General features: G+C 49.1%; 1 protein-coding gene across 1 annotated transcript in view; it reads right to left on the bottom strand.

Moving 5' to 3' along the window:
* The window catches only part of LOC119388182 (protein dead ringer homolog), a 224,276-nt gene that overhangs the window by 25,449 nt on the left and 179,716 nt on the right, over positions 1–19,111 (bottom strand). The window contains exon 7 of the mRNA XM_037655837.2: positions 4,593–4,794. Within this exon, the coding sequence (XP_037511765.1) occupies positions 4,593–4,794 (202 nt within the window). The remainder of the gene's footprint in view (positions 1–4,592; positions 4,795–19,111) is intronic.

Consider the following 19,111-nt stretch of genomic DNA (forward strand, 5'->3'; position numbering starts at 1 on the left):
ACGTTCGTTCACGAAAAGCAGATGGGACGGTTGTTTATACTCATTCATTCACTTGTACTTCCTTTAATTAGTTAATTATGTAATTACGTGATTTCCCCATTTTTCTTATTCCCGTTTTTACGCGCCAGTATCAATGCATGAAAAGACATACTATAATCGACTGTGTACCACGAAACCGATCACTGCACGGTAAGTACAGGCCAGGTCGCTTTTTTTTTTTAATTTTAAGACAGCGCCTCCAATTCGACAAAAACAAACAATCTCCCCAATCCCAGTTTCCGCTTTCTATGAGAGTGCGATTAGCAATTTTCCATCCGAAATCGAACATTTTTGAAATACTGAACAGCTTTTTTTTTTCTTTTCACCAGTAATATCAAACAATGCTGGCATCCCAGTATTCACTGCGTTAGCAAGTTTCTGTTTTTGCATTGTGTAATCGTGTACGCTTTATTAAAAGATGATCGAGCGAAATAATCTTGTCACTACTGTTTGCCGTTGACAATTAAATAGAATGGCTCAATTACATTCGAAAAGTATTTTCCGGCCGTGCCACTGTAGGTATGAACTGAAATCAGCCGTGCAAAGAAGAGCCTTGGCTTTGATCCCGACAGTTTGTTGGGCAAAGTCCCGTGCGAACAGAACCCTCTCGCACGTGTGGCGCTACGTGACGGCGGTAGTCGATTAGAGGGGGGGGGGGGAATGTAAAGTCGATGACAAGTTTCGCGAAGAAGGTTACTAATTAAGCGTTCCTCGGCAACACGACATAAACGCAGGCATGGAATGAATGCGAAAGAAGCAGCATGCAGCGTGTGCTCGAGCACCTATCCGCGCCTGATACGAGCCAAAAAGCATACCACAGTCACTGAGACCCAAATGAAATAACAAGGTGGTCGCTATTATAAATAAAGCGGTAGCTGTCAAACCTTGTTTTTGCGCTTTATAGAGAAACAAATGATCCAGGAAAAGACGTTGTGCGAACAAGCCGTGAATCAAGCACGTGCACATGAGGAAATAAAAAAAGAACCGCCGCTACGAAATGCCAAGCAAATGAGGCAAGAACGAACGACGGCGTCGTGAACATATCGAGTCGGGGTAATCCGATTCTATTCCGAATCTTTTTCCTTCTTGTCCTTGATCAATGGTCCGGACGGCATGCCGCCGGGTCGCGAACGCTACATGGTAAGTAGAAACCAAATAACATAATTGAGTTAGCTTGAATCGTTACATTACGAGGAAGACGCGAAACGAAAGATGCGTCAGTCGCGAGCATTTCGCAACAGGGTGCCCTGACAGGGTGCTTTAGATTAGAATCGAATGTGAAACATTGAGGACCCAATTCATTGCCACCAAGATTTTTACCTTGCGCGAGTGTTTTCCTTCTGAGCAGCGTTGTCATGCCGAGAAGAGCAGCAACGGCAGCTCTGGCGAAGATCACGAATATGTACATCAAAATAAGAAAGGTTTGATTATGAAAAGTAAATGACGCGAAAACTGGTACTTACACTCGACGTTCTGCAACTTCCAGTTCTGATAATAGTCTCTGTTTGTTTGTATGCGTGTCACCAGAAAACAGGGTTACCAGAAGTGTGGGCGTTAGCCGCGTTGTTGGTGCCGTTTTTAACCACGGAGGACCAGGGGCGTAGTCAGAAATTTTTTTCGGGAGGGGGGGGGGGGGTTCAACCATACTCTACGTATGTTCGTGCGTGCCTTTGTATGTGCGCGTGTATATATACGCATGCAAAACTGAAAAATTATTGGGGGGGGGGGGTTGAACCCCCCCCCTGGCTATGCCCCTGCGGAAAACCGACGGCTACTATTCCAATGGGGGCATAGAGTGAGCTAGTTGCGCTAACTCAATGATTAGGAGCCCAGATTCTATTCGGCGGCTAGTGTCAAAGGCCAGCGGCAATGCACTAGCTAGCAGCATACGTGTTTTCGTCGAAACTATAGGCATCACCCGACACCTGGAGTAGCAAGACAGGCGACAAACCAGGCTAACCTCTCCGGGCATTTCATTAAAGATTATTATATATCTCTCTCCTGGCCCCGAACACCTAGTGAACCTTAACGGTAAATAACAAAACTGGCCAAGAAATTCTGTCAAAATTGTTAGCTTCCAAATAGTGCAGATCGAGTTACGTTGGTGCTGACGCTCTCGGTGCTGCGGGCGATGAGCAGAGCGCAAATGCAACGCTCCTCCTAGCACTGGCGTTGCCAGAAGAGAACCCCTCCCCTGAAAATTTTCAATTTTGCATGTGTATACATACACGCACACATAGAAACGCACGCACGAACATACATAAAGGGTGACTGAATTATCCCCCCCCCCCCCGCAAAAAAAAAAAAAAAAAGTCTGCCTTCGCCATTGTCTCGTATAGTCATCGTTATATGAAGTTCACGCGATTTCGCCACATGCGCCTCCGCTTCCGACGACGTCCTGCTTGTGCGATATTAGCAATGCAGCTAAAGAATGTTGCGACGCAAATAGTAAGCGAGCCTCTCTCACAGCAAGCAGTATGTTTCCCCTATTAGATCATTTGCAATAGAACCATCAGATCCGCATGTGCATTGTTACACGGCTGCAATAAACAAAGCTTGCTGACGCACAGGCGCAAGGACGCGATCTACGCAAGCGCGATATTACGGAATTCTGTACGCAGTCATGCACCGAAGGATCCAAGATACGCAGCCGTAATAATGGCCGCTTCGTTTATTTGCGGCCAGAAAATAAATAAACGGCAATAATGTGGCCGCAGCAGACGTGGCAGGGCGACGTACGGGGCGCGTACACGATTGGGAAGCCTTATCGGAGCAGACATCGCAGCCTGGCTCGAGCTACATGGAGCCTCCCCCTTCCCGCTCGATTAGAGGGTCCATAAATATCTGGCGGTTCCTTTCCCTTACTGATGCACCCAGCCTCAATCCATGAGCAGCTTCATTCGGGGCTTACTGTGCATACAAAGCATCTGTTTTACTCTGCTCCACAAGGCGGCCATAATTAAGCTGCTCTGGCGCTTCGTTTCGTCGGCAAAAAGGGTGCGCACATTAATGCCACGTGCTGCAGCCGGTGAAAAGAATTTACGCCGCCGATGCGTCCGATCCACGGGCGTGGTCCGATGGGATTACGAGGGCGAAAGATCCACGCACGCGTGCTGCAGTCGTTCGACGCAAAGAAAACCAGCGAAGGCGCCCGTGGCTTTAACAGAACACCCAAAAGAACGGCACAATTATAGGGCTATGCGACCACTCTGGTCCGTACTTTTTCTGCAACAACGTCGCCAGGGAATTCGAACATTTCTATCGTAATCTTTAAGAAGGCGAACGGGTGGAACGTGAAGCGTAAAAGCTTTGGCAGGCCATTTTGTATCACATTGTTACTGCGCCAAATGTTAATAAAGTATTATTATTTTTTTTGCGTGCGCCTGCACAAAGACCTCACGGTTGTTCCTGGGCACGTTAAATAAATGATTGATTGATTGATTGAAATGATTGATTATTATTATTATTATTATTATTATTATTATTATTATTATTATTATTATTATTATTATTATTATTATTATTATTATTATTATTATTATTACAAATTGTACACGGCAATATGTCTTCCGCAACTTGAGTGCGTCCGTGATATGGAAATGGCATTGCTCAATCCAGCGGTAACACCATTGAACGAGTCAGAAAAAATTCCTCAGCATATATAACCATCGCTTTGCTAAAAATGACTCTGGATCTCGTTTCAAATACTGCTGAATCATTATCCCTGCCACACTCACTGCCGACGAATCGTTCCGATCTCTTATTTCTCTACAAGCTAGTCCACGGTATTCATATCCTGCCCTGTACTTCTCAATTGTGTTAATTTTCGAATTCGCGTAAGTTAACCAGAGAGAACAGGACCGGTTCATGTACCCGCCTGCTTCTTCCAACACTCTACCGTTCACAGAATACAAAGTCTTTTATAATAATTTTCTTGATCTTGACGTTTTTCATAGTCCACAATCATTGTTTTTATCCGAGCTTTGCACTGTTTTGACATAGTATGGCACAATGTACAAAGTCTTCCCTTCTCCGTCTTTCCGCATAGTTGTATATGTGCAATCTAATTTTTTATTCCCCTTCAATATTTCTCATATTGTCTTATTTTACTCCTCCCCTTTGTGTTCATTTCTCTTTGTCTACGTGTTTTTGCTCTTTTTATTTCTGAAGACTGTCTGTATTGTATTGTTTATTTTTATTGTTTTTTTTTGCGTGCGCCTGCACAAAGACCTCACGGTTGTTCCTAGGCACGTTAAATAAATGATTGATTAATTGATTGATTGATGATTATTATTATATTATTATTATTATTTATTATTATATTATTATTATTTTATTATTATATTATATTATTATTATTATTATTATTATTATTATTATTAAAAGGAAAATTAACGTTACGATTATGTGTCTGCATTACGAGGCATTCATCGTCAAAACCAGCAGGATTAATTCCATCGCAGCTTCGAACCTTAACGCAACAGCGCACTCGACACGGCGCTTTGTCGAGAGCTGATTCGAACCCGTCGTCTATGGTAAGACTCAGCGTGAACTGGCTGAGCTGACTCACTGATGTGCGCAGGGTGAATGCGGCCGAAGTGATGGAAGAGGGCAGATTGAGTCCCTTGGTGATCTCCCGCCAGATTTTCTTGTTGATGACCTCAACGAGGCCGCCTCGTGACACGACCAGTCGGTACAGTTCGAAAAGGTCAAGCACCTGCTTTGCCATGATCGGGATCCGGTTAACGGGCGTCCCTGCACAGAAAAACAATTCAATTGGTTAGCACGTACACTTCGTCACACGCACAACACAGAGGCTTTAGTATCCCCCCCCCCCCCCCGCTCCCCTCCGAATAAGAACAAATAAATATAAAGCGGGGGTAGACCGCTCCAGGTAAGTATAGGCTACCGGGCTTAATGTCTATTAACAACACAACACAAAAATGAGGGGAAATATCCCAACTATATATATATATATATATATATATATATATATATGTGTGTGTGTGTGTGTGTGTGTGTGTGTGTGTGTGTGTGTGTGTGTGTGTGTGTGTGTGTGAGAGAGAGAGAGAGAGAGAGAGAGAGAGAGATACTATATCCAATTCGGCAACGCGTCTAGCGTATAAAGCTTGTTGCATGCTCGGAAAGGTTGGCAGTTTACGTGGTTTACGTTTGCGAACAACCATCATTGCTAGAGGACGCTACAAGCCCACGAAACATGCACAACAATAACGACCTGATAACTGTTGATATATAACCTGATAATTGTTGATGATAATTGTTGGAGTTTTACGCCCCAAAACGCCGTAGTGTAGGGCTCCGGAAGTGCGGCCGCCGTGGCCGGGATTTGATCCCGCAACCTTCGGGTCAGCAGTCGAGCACCATCACCCCTAGACCCACCTGGCGAATAAACGTGCACATCAAAGCGAAAGTAGGCTTCGTTGTGAAAGGATGGAGGGACATTTCGGAGGAACCAGAAAGGTCAGACTGGGCTCTTAGTTTCTATTTGCATAAAAAATGATGAACCGACAGACTCGGTCTGCGGTGTGCTTGGACGCAAGCGCAAATTACCACCGTGCCGTCGTCACTGTATAGCTTGTCAACGAAACTTGCAACTGATATGCATCTTCGAACGTCTCGCTGACGGTCTAGTTGGATAAAAGCACCACTACGTTGGGTGTTGGACGATCAGTCGGGAAGTGATAGGCAATGTTACTGGTTTCCACTCGTACTGCATGTCCTAATGTGCTTGTACTGGTTGGACGCAGCGTGGCATTGTCACGGCATTTGTTTGCCTTTGCGCTCTTGGCTCAATGTACGCGAGTGTACTAACGCTGCACAAGAGTGTCGCATGGTGTGCAGCTTAAATGGCCAACGCCTGCATAGCCGCGGCGAGCCGGTGCCGTCACACGCTCACCGGCAATGCGGAACAGAGCGCAGCGATCTCGGCGTGGGAAGAACGGGGACAGGCAGTTCATGCCAGCGTTCCGCAAGCCGCGTGAGACATTCTAGAAAGCATACGAAGCGGCGTGCCTGCGATCTGGGCACGGGGAGCTTCCGCGTTTCCCTATAGCAGAACGCTATGGGCCACCAAGCTTTCGAGGGAAGCGCCTGTGGTCCGAACATTCGAGACAATGACTGCAACGCACTGCAACAGAAAACAGAAACCGACACGGAAAGGGAAAGGAGAAAGCGTTTTGTGTGCAGTTAGCTCGCATTTGGCACAAAAAGTTTCGAATGAAAATTAATGAAAAGGACGAAGGTGACACTCGTTATATTGAACAAATAAAGCAAACTATCGGGTGGGTGAGTGCCAGCAATAATAAGCTATCAGCATCATCTTCATCAACAAGGACACTACATGTGGCGCTAGTTTTGTAACTTTGGTTCAGTGACCAAGCCACAGATATATGTGTTCCCAGCAAAGATACCAATCTGACGTGCGGTCGTAAGCAAAGATGCCGATCTGGATGCGGGGAATTATAATAAAGTATATGCGCGTCATTATAAAATGCCTCTAAGGTCATCAAGCATGTGCCGGACAGGGAAGTCGTGGCGGTCAAAAGCAAGAGTCAGCCCAAATAAATGCAACTTGTATACGGATATACAGGACACGAGCAAGATAAAGAAACACACTACGGTGAGGACTGCGCGGTAGCTTCGACCGCCGCTGCTTTACACGGCGGCTTCACGGCGAGTCAGAGAAATGCTTCTACTTGCGAAGCCGAGGAAAATCTCGAATCGGCCGAAAAGTAGGCGTCGGGCCGGCCGCAATCAAGCTGAGCGTAGCGGATGACGACGACACAGAAGCAAAGCGGCTACCGTGAAAGACGTCTGCGAAGGGATCGGAGCAGCGCACGAGAAGAGCCGCGTGGTGGTCAAAGGCCCGTCACGAATAACTTAGCGACGTCTGCGCAGAAGAGAGGCCTTTTCAATCTTTCGGACAAAACGACGATGCCCCGCGGGGTCAGGAATGGAAATATGCACGGGACAGGGAGACGGCGAATGCGAGCAACGACGAGAAAGTAGAGAAAAAATAAGAAAGACGGTACGCATACGGACGGCTATCGAACGAGCGGCGTCGAGCACGCCGTGGGGATCAAAAATCCAGCATGTGTGATTTTTCCATAACTTAAGCCCGCGCGAGGATTCTCAGAATCAGCAGAGGAAAGGGGGGGGGGGGGGTACCGTTCCCCACACAGCGCTCCTCATCGCTACGCAAAGCGCCACCTGCAAAAGGGACTGGTCGCGGTCAGAAGGCGCACGACGACGAAGGCGCCGTGAGGGGCGGGTATACGTGTAATGCAAGCAAGAACCCGCAGCGTACGCGAGAGGCGCCGTCAGAAGTTGTCCCCGCGGAGGCACGGCCGATCGCTCGGTAGCCGCCACCGAAAGCGCGCGATCACGCCGAGGTACTACTGCTTGCGTGGCAGAACTGCGGAGGGGAGAGGCGAATATCAAAGGAGGTGCAGAAGCGCTCTCAAATACAGTAAAAAAAAAAAAAAAGGAAGCCAGGACGAGTCGCCGGCCACAGCAACATGCCAACGGAAGCTGCGATGACCGATGCCCGGAGCAAAGGCGCGGATACGTGGGGAGGGAAATGAAAGGGGAGGGGCGCATCCCGGCATAAGACGTGTCCCGGGCGCGCTGCGACAGCGCTCGTCATCATAATCAAGGGACGCGCAGCCGATATTATAACGGCGGGGGGCTATCCCCGCTCTTCTTTTGCCGGCCATCTTCTTTTCTGTCTTTTCCTCTGGAGTGAAGAAGAGCTGGTGGACATCGGAGGAGAGAAAATCGGTGTGCGAGCATCAAAGGAATCGTCTTACTGCAGTTACAGGCTGCTGTGTGTCGCAACAGCAAGAAAAAAAGAAAGGTGTCACAGTGAGCGAGAAAAGCGAGTTGGCCCGCATGCATTCGGCGACGTATTGGGAAGAAGGAACCGCAGCAAAGAAGGCGCCGCCTCACAGCGCTTCAAAAATCGGACAGCGATGAAGAGAAAATAATCCCAACTGGATATAAGCTGTACACCGTCGAATAAAGGGGCGGTAGATGATGCGACGAGAAAAGCGACACGCAGCGCGTCAGAGCGAAGGCGCTTCGAAAAGATTAGCAGCGGCCACACAAGAAGTCGAGCCGTTCGGTAGGCCGGCACGGCAGTCGATCAGCAAAATGGGTACGCAGTGGACCATGAATAAGGAGGAGAATCATGCCGAAGCCAAACTTCCCGCATAATGGCGTGCTTTATGACCCTCAAGATGCGCCCTTATTCTTGGGCGTAAAATCCCGTACGCAACGCGCATTGACGCTGCAGCTCTGGCATGACCGATGCTTGGAAATTATTTCACGGCTCATTCAATGTTTCTGGCGGGACGCGACAGCAGGAGGGCACTCAACGGAAAAGCGCTTGAACGCAGCTATCATAACAGACAATGCAACGTTGACCTCACTCTGGAATGTAGGTGTGTTTTCATTCTGAATTCGTCGCATAATTCTGAACTATGCGACATTGCACAGCCCTCGATCGACACTGTTGAGTGCCTCAAGTTAAAATTTTGACACAGCACACGTGATAAGCTTTTACATCGAAACACATTGTTCTTGCATTAATGCAAGATAATACAAACCATTGACCCTATATGCATCTTCTAGGAATTAATTCCTCTTTCGTATGGAACGGTATAACAAAAGCACATGCAAAAATATTAATGCGGCAGTTACAGTGGACAAGCCGGGTCAAGGCGGAAGTGACGTCGCCTTTCGCCCTTGACACGTAAGTGTAATTCGCGCTACGTTGTGCGCACTTGCTAGATGCCCAGAACTGTGATGCATTATCGGCGAGCACAATGCAATGCAGTCGCCTCTTAGACATCGCGTGCCTCGCATCCATTTCGTCCGTGTTTCCGAGCGAAGCTATATAGAATTGCAGTTTGGTTGGCAAAATTATTTCAATTCCGCGTACGAATCCTTGCAGAAGCAGTGAGCTTCATCTCTTCCACACCACTTGTTGTGAATGAAAGGAGTCGAACATTCTTAAGAGTGGAGGAAGATTGACCAGGGCTGAGCCCGGAAGGCAGACAAATGATAGCGCACTTGCAATAACGTATGTAACGAGTGCCGTCGCCACACATTGACGATAATCAATGATTAGAACACTAGCTTTTTCCTGAATTTGAATCTGTCAATGCTTATCTACACTGCATGAACACTGCGACCGGTACTGCTCCCGAGCCTGTGCAACATTACGTGAAGGTGAGAAGAAGCAAGTAAGCTGTCCTATACATGAGACAGCTGCAATCAGGAGTCGTACAAGTTCACGACTGCTAATACTTTTTAGAGTGCTAATACTGTGCCCGTATCGTAGATATAGACAAACTAGCGACGCCAACGTGCCATTATACTTTGGTACTGAAGTCAATTTACGATTTTACGTGACGTGAAACGCGTACTGTACTCGTCCTGTAGATGGACGCTTTTCTTCGGCCGCAACGAAGCCCGTAACAGCTGGGTTTGCAGGTTATGCACAGCCAGGGATGAGCAATTAAAAACGCTCGAAATGCAAACACACGCGGCACATTTTTCTTTTCTTTTATCCGGCGAACCTCTCACCTCGGCACGGACGTCTCGCTTAAAGACTTGTACCGCGTGTCGTGGGCCCGTTTGCCGAATAAACCTATTACACGGCCCTCGGTAATCCCGTCAACCGAGCCATTTCGGCACTTTTATCTCTCTTGCGCTGCTTCTTCCTCTTGTTTTTCTTTTCTCGTTCTGGTCGACTCGCCCTCCGCTGCATCTGAAATACCTCGCGGTGCCCCCCACCATCACAGCCGGCGAGCTGGGCCCCCGCGCGCAAGAGTTATACCGTCGGCACCACGCCCACACGATGTGGAAGAAGTCACGTGGCCCGCACTATAAAAACTCGCGCCGCGCTCGGCCGCCCGCTAGGGCATAACGGCGATCGTAAAATGACGCCGTCAGGCGCCAAAGGAACAAACACGCTGCTCGGCCTGTTTTTAATTCTCGCCACCACGTGCATCAACGCTTTCGTTCGGCCAGCTCCGAAGAACAAGGAGGTCGGGCGACACGGGACGCTTGCAGCGAGCTACTTCCTGCGGAACTCGCGCACACTGCAGAACCCGCCGTGCCGTCCACGTTGAGAGGTTACAACCAGAGCGAAGGCGGGCTCATCCTATAGAGAGCGATCAAAAAGGACAGCACGCTGGCAAGCAAACGCTGCTACCCTCGGAAATGGGTCTGCGCCATTGGCGTAGCTGGGATGCGTGGTTAGACAAATGTTAGCAACAAAGATAATTTGGAAAATCACAATAGATGCGATAATTGGCTAGAACTCACTTAATAAACCGCTAATATCACTAATCATATAGAGTTAAGCCTGTTCTACCGTGACGTTGCCGGTGTTCTGAGTAACATAAGTGCTTACGCGCTGCCGCCCTCCTCTCGCCTATGTTCAGTTCAGTTAAGGTTATTGCCATAAAGGCCCTGTAAGATGCTTTAATAAAATTATAGTTCACACAGTAAAAACTATTTCTCTCGCACTTTTCATGGTTTCATTTATCCTGTTGGTTTTATGTAGTTTTATACTCAATACGTATCGTAAGTGCGACAACGGCTCTTCTGGCGCCAACCGATATGCCTTTCATTAAGCTTTCCCCTCGCGTCTCCCTCTCTTCACTTTTCTTGTTAGTATAAGAACCGAGGCTGACCATCCGTATCCGTTTTGGAAGCGAAAGAAACGAAAACACAATCCTTAATGAGAAGGAGGAAGAAAGTAGAAATTGAACATTTTAAATATACACACGTAGATACACCCGATGCCGCCCTAGCCATGGCACGCATTGCGCGCGGGGCTTCTCGCAAAGTAATACAGCAGGCAGAGCCGGCTACAGAGTCGTGGGCAGCAGCAGCCACTTGGTCGCAGCCGCTCATCCCGCGCGGAAGCCCCGCTCGCGATGAAGACCCGCAAGGAGGACCGTCCTTTTCACGAGAATCCCCTCGGCGGCGGACGCCAATATTTCGACGTCGCGCCGCCCATTAGGCACCAACAAACAGCGTACCTTTATGCGTGCGCTGCTTCTGCCACTACGCGGAAATCGTTACACAATGAGACGGAGCGAAACATGTATGTATGTATGTATGTATGTATGTATGTATGTATGTATGTATGTATGTATGTATGTATGTATGTATGTATGTATGTATGTATGTATGTATGTATGTATGTATGTATGTATGTATGTATGTATGTATGTATGTATGTATGTATGTGTGTGTGCGTGTGCGTGCGTGTGTGCGTGTGTGCGTGTGTGCGTGTGTGTGTGTGTGTGTGTGTGTGTGTGTTACGACGAAGTTACCAGTCTTGTGTACGCGCAGAGTTCGAAGCACTTTGGTTTCAACGTCCAGCAGAGAAACCAAAGATCGACATATGTGATAAGACAGGTATTAACACGGCTCATGTGCCATCCGTATATCAGTGTTATCTCAGTGTTATCCCGCACGAAATCAGCTCGCAAGTATCACTTGTTCCCTTCTCTCTATGTTCGCCTGTATAACCTCGGTGCGTCTTCCGTTGTTAGTCCTCCACGACCTTTTCTTCTTCTATTCTCTAGACCTTCTCGAGCCAATGCAAGAGTAGACCGGACGGCACGTGCGAGGAGCGAAGTGCTCTTGACGTGAGGCATCGAGTGGGTCATGCGGGCATTCGCCCACATGCAGGTAACATGCTGCAGCCAAACAGTGTTACCTTTTTATAGCGCCACCGCCGATGCAGACGAACGACAGCGTGAGGCAGCGCGCGAAGGCGACAATTGATGTCTTCCTCGCCCTAAAGATACCTCGGCACATCTCATAAGCCCGTGTGTACCTGTCCCGGTGCAGCGCTACAGTTCTTGCAAAACGAAGCGACGAGCGTGAGAGAGCCGTTATTACGACAGTCGTCGTTCGCCAGAGGACCCACGCGAAGACGATAGCAGCGAGGCACAAGACAGGCCGCGCCGTGGGCTCGGAGGTGACAAATTTGGATCCTCGTTGCCCATTTGTCACCCGGGCTCAGTGGACAGGCGTGCGGGTGCCGCCTCGCTACAATGTCACCTCCCCGCAGCGTTGCTCGGCCAACGAGGGGCGAAATGCGCGTCAAGATGGCTCTCCGGCAGTGTCACATTCCTCAAGTGCAGAGCCTCTTCTCCAGCCAAGGAATCGACAGCAGCGTCACAAGAAACAGCTCCCAGGCGAGGCGAGTATTTCGTAGCAAGGCGGTGGGTCCCACTGTCTTCATATATAGCCGAGGGTCTGGACTCTAGCACATGTGAGCAGCCCAGCTTTTTTGGAGTGGTAGACAGCGCTAACGAAACAAGAAGCAAAAAGCAACAACACAACGCCGTGTGTTTCACTTATCCTCTTCATCTCCTAGCTTTCCTTCTTCATTTTTGTCTTTCTCTCTCTGTTTCTTTGTTTTTCTTTCTTTTTGCACTGTATGCCCCATGCGAAGTGAATCAACAAATAGCCTACTTGAACCGCGCACTTGCATGCACACACCTTGATTTCCAAGGCATAGCACTAAATCAAACATTACGCGCAGTACTCATAATGAGGTGTCTTCAGGATTGAAAAATAACATTCATACGGCGGGATTTCGGCAGTACAGTGTACATTAAGAGCCCTGTGTCACGGTGTACAAGGAACCAGCCTCCAGAGAGAATACACAGGAATCTTGTCTGATCTGAAAGGCGCAGTCGTGCGTGCCTGAGAGAGTCGACGAACGAGCGACTCCTTGGGAAGATGCCACAAATCGAACCGCTCCATCGCTGGACGTAAAATTTGCTGTGCTCGCATTCCTTCCAGCCAGATAGAGGAACTGTTGGCGACGAAGGAATTCCCTCTATGTACTCAAGCAGGAATTGCAGTTATGACGATGGATCCACAGAGACGCTGCCGACTGGACAAGAAAGGCTCCATGATTGTAGAAAGCATAAAAATCAGAAGCTCAGCTTAATGTCACTCGAATCGAGTGCTTAGAGCCACTTTATCGATGCAGAGCTGTAATTTTGCAAGCTCAGAATAAGCCTTTCAGAACAGCCGGCATCGGTGTCACCTCGATCTCTTCTACTTGTATTGTATTTCTGTTTGTTGCCTCTTGTGCCCTATTCATGCTACAATCGTGGTGTCACCAACCCACCGTCTATGCGTGACAAACAAGCCGGCCTTGGGATCTAAGAGCCACAATCGCCAAGAAGCCCTGAATTGTCGGCACCCGTTGAAAGGCGAATGCTGCGAAAGATAGCTCATGCTTCTTCTAATCCGTTCATCAGGCTGGAAATCCAGACAGGGCCACCCGGCTGGCGACACGTACAACAGCGCCGAAGAGAAAGAAAGCGCAGTTCCATTTGTCTGTCATCGCGAATTGATACAAGTGCAGACATCGGGCGCGAGGATCTCGGAAGAAATGCGCGGCGCATCGAGGGAAGCAATGTCGCCGAGAACCCGCGCGCACGTAGCAATAAGCGTGTGCGGTAAGGAGGCGGCGGAGGACAACAACGCAGAAGCAAAACGCGGGATCAACGCGAAAGCACTGACCGCGATGCGATGGAAAAGCCAGGGCCCGAAGGGGTGTTAAAGAAAAGCAAAGCTCTCGAGAGAGGCGATGTGCCACGTTCCCGCCGCCAATTTATAGCGGTCATTAGGAAATCTGCCGTCGGACAGCGGCGGCGACAGATGAAATCATCGGACGCCGCGGGCGCTTTGCACCGACGGCTTTTCGATGGGGCGGGCGAACGGCCTCTGCCGGCGGTGAGAGGGAAAGCGCAACGAAGTTGGCGCTACCGCGGCGGACCGCAGCAGCGGCACGTCGCATATCGCGGCTTACTTGTCCTTTTCTCTATGCCGACGCGAGAAGTTCACTGTAATCGCGGCGTACACCACGGCCATCGAACAAAAGAACAAGAAGAGCAGAACCCCTTTCCCCCGCGACTGCCTCCACCGTATAGTTTTTGCTTTCATGAGCGCGGTAATTAGCGCCCGGCTTTCTCGCTGCGACCGCGCCGCTCATCAGATACTTACGAAAAGAGTAGTCGGGAGGGAGGAGAGGGCCCTGATGAATATACGCTGCGGCGGCCGGTCCCAGATGGAGACGCATTCGGCGGATTCTTCTCCTCTTCCTTTTGGCGAACACAAAACGCCGCAGCGCTCGTCGATGCCGCCGGTCGGGAGTGGGTGAGATACGAGCGTCGCGCGCGACCGATTCGCGCCGCTAATGCGTCGTCGGCGATGCGCGGTCGCGCGGTGATGGCGGCACGTGAGAATCGCGGGGTTCGATGGCCGCCAGCTGCTTCCTCCCTGCTTCGGAATCTCTGCGACCGCAGCCATACAGCAACATAGCCAGAGCCTCATCGCGAGAAAGTTGGGATCCACCGACAACGGATGTGAAAGCAGGTATATTAGATGAAAGGGTTAATTTTGTTGCAGCGTGAAGCTTTCAGGATGAGAACATTACTGCATATACACCGGGATGCAAAATATTGCCGTCGAAGGGGCATAACTTGGTGTTGTCGAGAGTCGGACGAGAACCCGTCTGGTCGGGAAAAGACATGACGACGAGCACACTGACAACGAATGTTCATACAAAAACAATTTCAGTTGTCTTCATAACAGAGTGTTGCTTAGTGGGCGAGTTGCACCTGCATACTGGTAAGGTCTCCCTACCGAAGATTGGTACGTTTTGTGTCCGCACTGAGTGAGTTGTACTGTTTAGGAGCATCTATATTCCCTCTAAGTCGAATAGAAGCACGGACATTTGGCTGAGCGAAATAATCGTTTTTGTTTTCCCTTATTTTTTATTCAAGCGTTTTAAAGCATAGTGTTGAACGTGGAGGAACGAGATATCTCGCTTATGGTGACAGCTGGAATGTAAAGGTTACCCAGCATTTCTGTTTTTTTTTTTTTTTGAAAGACATACTTATGCCCGGTGCACTTCCCGAGATGTTACCTGAGATATGCTTCGTGTTAACAGTAGCTAACAGCAGCCTGCCCTGTAGCTAGTAAGGGAAGAAGTCACGTTGGTTGCAGATGGATTGTGGCAGAGGATGCCCTCCCTCTATGGCGTTGACACAAGAGCAGTCGTCGCAAGCGGCTCTGCCAATCGAGTCCGTGCAAATGACCATTACTAGAAACAGGTCTTCTAACTACCACACCCTTACTGAATCTTATGAGACGTTAGCACGTCACATACCGGAAGCGAGGCATACTAATGTAGAGTGAATGAGCATTCGAAGTGCCGGGTCTGCTTCAATACCTACTCTGTAGCGTGCTCTCGATTTGGTCTATGCAAACGCAGAAACTAAAATTTCGAGCAGTCGACATGTCGCGTTACGGAATAAGACAAACGAATACGTGATAGGACACATATGGGGCTCAGTTTACTGCTCATAATTAACAGCCTATAGACCGAAATGGCCATCTTAGCAGATATTGCAAGTTTGCAGTTCTAGCTATTCTTGTGAAAACATCGACAGCTGTCTCGGTCATTCCTTCTGCAAAAAACAACGCCAACCAACGTAGCATTCTTGGAATGGTCCCCGCAGACACCCCTCAATTACAACGCCACCTATGAGGGAGTATTTTATTAAAGAAGCACAGATGCACTGGATTTGTCCAGTAGCAACACAAGCTTCGGCGGCTGGAACATTGCAATAAGTTCACTCAGTTGACTTGCATTACCACGGACTTGGATGCGCGCTGCAGCTGGCAGTCAATGAAGTAACCACCAACTCTGTCAAGATGAATGCCGAGATGATTACGCATGTACCAAGAGGTCTGTTAGAAAGAATCCCACTCGTACAGAGAACAAAGAGCTCAGCACACGAAGTAGCCGATTACCGCATGCCTGCACCTTCCCAGGGCGAAGCACGGAATTAAACACAGCTGCGGCCTTTGTTGCATCGCACAAGTTCCATCTCCAACAACGCGCCATTCACATCCTACGTAGTCCCAACGCAACAAATATCCCTCGCCGAACGCGAGACGCCGTCAGCTTAAGACAAACGGAGTGTCTACACGTGCCCGTCCGCCTTCATATACGTATACGCATAGTGCAAAGACAACAGCCGCAGGGCACTGTGGCTTCCCGTACTATGCGATACGATCGCAAGATCCGGGGCGCACGCCAGGCTCGTCCCACGTCATCACTCCTTCACACATACCTCCATTGTTCTACAAGCAGAACGAACGAAATGGACGTGCCTAACGGTCGCTGTTTGTACGAAAGAGATGCACCCAAAGCTAAATGTCTTTACCGTGTGCAGGACGCATCAGAGATCTGAGAGCGAGTAATACGCCACGTCGTCGACGCCATACTGCGCGGAAATGGACTGTTCGATGGAAGAACATTGCGCCGCTCTTATGCTCCGACGGGCGAAACAGGACCACTGAGAATCACGCGCGCCCGGCCTTCGTACAGAGAGTACGCGAGCGCACGTTTTCGAGAATGGTCCGCCGTGCTGTGATGCCTTCCTCACGCCTCGGGCGCGCCGAGAGGCAAACACGATCGTGCGCGCCTGTTGCGTATAAACGTACGCGCTAGTCGATCATGGATGATCGCGGATACGGCCGTACAACCACGGCACGCTCAAGATGATATCGCACAGAGGTTGCGCCGCCGAAGCCATAAAACCCCGACGCCTTAGCACAGATCGGTGCATGTAGAACAGCTCATATATGCATTTGTTACATTATTTCTGCTTTCTTGGGAGCACTGTCAAAGTCTCACCTTGCAACATCGTCTATATTTTACTTTATTTTTCTTTATCCAGTCTTCTTCGCTTCTTGAAAATGACGTACTAGTGCATAGCAAGAAAGCGTAAGAGAAAGTCATATCCGCAGTATCAACGGACGCATGTGAGATCACGTTAGTTCCATGACATAGCGAGCGGCTAGCGAATGACGACAGACGACCTGTAATGGTACTCGCGAAAAAATCGCACAACTTTACACGCTCTATGAGGCTAGCTGTGAAACAAACGCAAACAGAAAAGTTAGGCATGAAACAACGCCGGCAGATATATTGTACTACACCTATATTACAGCCCCTCTAATTGGACCAATCGCGAAAATGGAAAAAAGAGCGCAGGTATAGAAACCTGAAACGCATCTCAGACTGCGGACATAAGAAAGGGCCGCTGGAGTCAGACGTAAACAGAAAGCAGCAGTCCCTCGAATATATGCTCGGAAACGCAGGCGGCAGAGTGTTCGCCGAAGAGCCTCTAGGATATGCACTGTCTTTTATCTCGAGTCTACAAACGCTAAAAAAATTCAGACCATTTTCCTTGCCTGCCATGCCCGCCTCGACGTTGAGCGCCGCATTTTCTTTCACGCCAGAGAACGCAAGCATTCCGAGCCTTGTCAGGCAGCAAACAGAACTCGGCGATAGTGCAACTAATTTTTCGACGTCTGACCAGGGAGCTCTCCACACTGGGTGCCATCCAAGACTGCTGACCCGAGGGTCCAATAGACAGAAGCGTACGCTCTTCTCATACCAACTTCTAGCAAACAGCACACACTTTCACGTTTCACTTTCTTCCCCCGCTATAAGGTTTACGTTCGCTTTCAGCTGCTCGCCAACATGCGGACGCCCCGCAGCCAGAGTCCGTCCACGGTGCAGGAACGCTTTCTGCGCGTGGCACAGGGCACCGTTGTAAGAGATTAGGGCGACACAAACATCTGCTGCGAACGAAGGTATACACTAAAAGGACGGCACGTAGCTGTCCGTCGGAAGGACTTGACGAGAGGAGCCGACTGTGTTCGCTTAGAGCGAATGACGTACAAGATTTTTCGGGAGATGGACGTGTTCTGCACGTTCGTTACATGCGAGGACACGAGGAAAGAATGAGTTGGTGGTAGAGCTAAACGTAACCGACTGGGAAACTTGAACGTCGGCGAGGAACTGCTAGATGGTTGTGACACGAGAACAGAATAGGAGCCGGGCCTATGTGCTACGCTATCATAACACGGAAAGCTGTCTTCGTTACGAGGAACGCGCTTCCAAGGTGAAATAGCGGGCCGAACGTGAACTAAGCAGCCTCATGAGGTTATGATGCATATAAAAGAGGTGAAGCAAACGATGCCGAGGCAAAATAAAAAGTCACAGGCGTTATAACTGGGTACCACGTAAGCCCCACAAATGTATAATATCCTTTTTTTTAAGTGTCGATGGCGCAGAATGCAACGAAGATGTTGCTGAAGTTAAAGTCGACAGGTCCCTGCGAACGCCTGTAGACCTGATGTACTGCTCCAGAGCTTTTGGTTTAACTAAGTTTTGCAAGGACTCTAGTTCCCGCAACCCATATGTGGGAGCACGGTGCCGCGTAGGGAAAGATGGAAGAGGCAGAGATAGGGAAAGAGAGGCCACCTTCTCGAGATATGTGTGCACGTATCACCAAGCGCCACACAGGGACACCTCTCTCCCCATTAGAAAATCACGTGGGCGCCCGGTGGCACTGGGAAACGAACCCGGTACCTCCTGCATTGCCAGACCGACGCTCGGTACCGCTATATGGTATGCTACTGCTCGATGTGCGTGCTCGACTGGCGGTCCCTCTTTCCTTCTTACAATCTCTTTTTTGAGCCATGATCTCTTTCTCCCAGTGTATGTATCGTAAACCAGGCATGCGTTTGGTTAACCTTCGCCCCTTTCCTTGCTTATCTCATAGCGTTTAGATGTTGACACACACGACGATGAAATCACTTGTATATTGAACGTTCTGTGGGTAAGATTAGAACAACAGAGAGCTGAGCTAGTTGGTAAGTATTCATTCTAAAAGGCAGGGCGTGCAAACACGGACACAAGAAAGAATAAGTCAAGACACCACAAACGCCGATTTACAACTGCAAAGGCGCACAGCCGCGGAAAAGAAAGAATGCACGAAAACTCATCTACGCATGCCCAGGCAGGCGAACCTATAATCCGGCACGCGTGGGGGTCCACATAAAGGTAACTGTTAAGGCATTTGATTTCTTCTTCATGCAAATTAATCGACGGTTGACTCACACATGCGCTACCAGTATT

This window comes from Rhipicephalus sanguineus, chromosome 3, assembly GCF_013339695.2.
Source record: "Rhipicephalus sanguineus isolate Rsan-2018 chromosome 3, BIME_Rsan_1.4, whole genome shotgun sequence".
Classification (NCBI taxonomy): domain Eukaryota; kingdom Metazoa; phylum Arthropoda; class Arachnida; order Ixodida; family Ixodidae; genus Rhipicephalus; species Rhipicephalus sanguineus.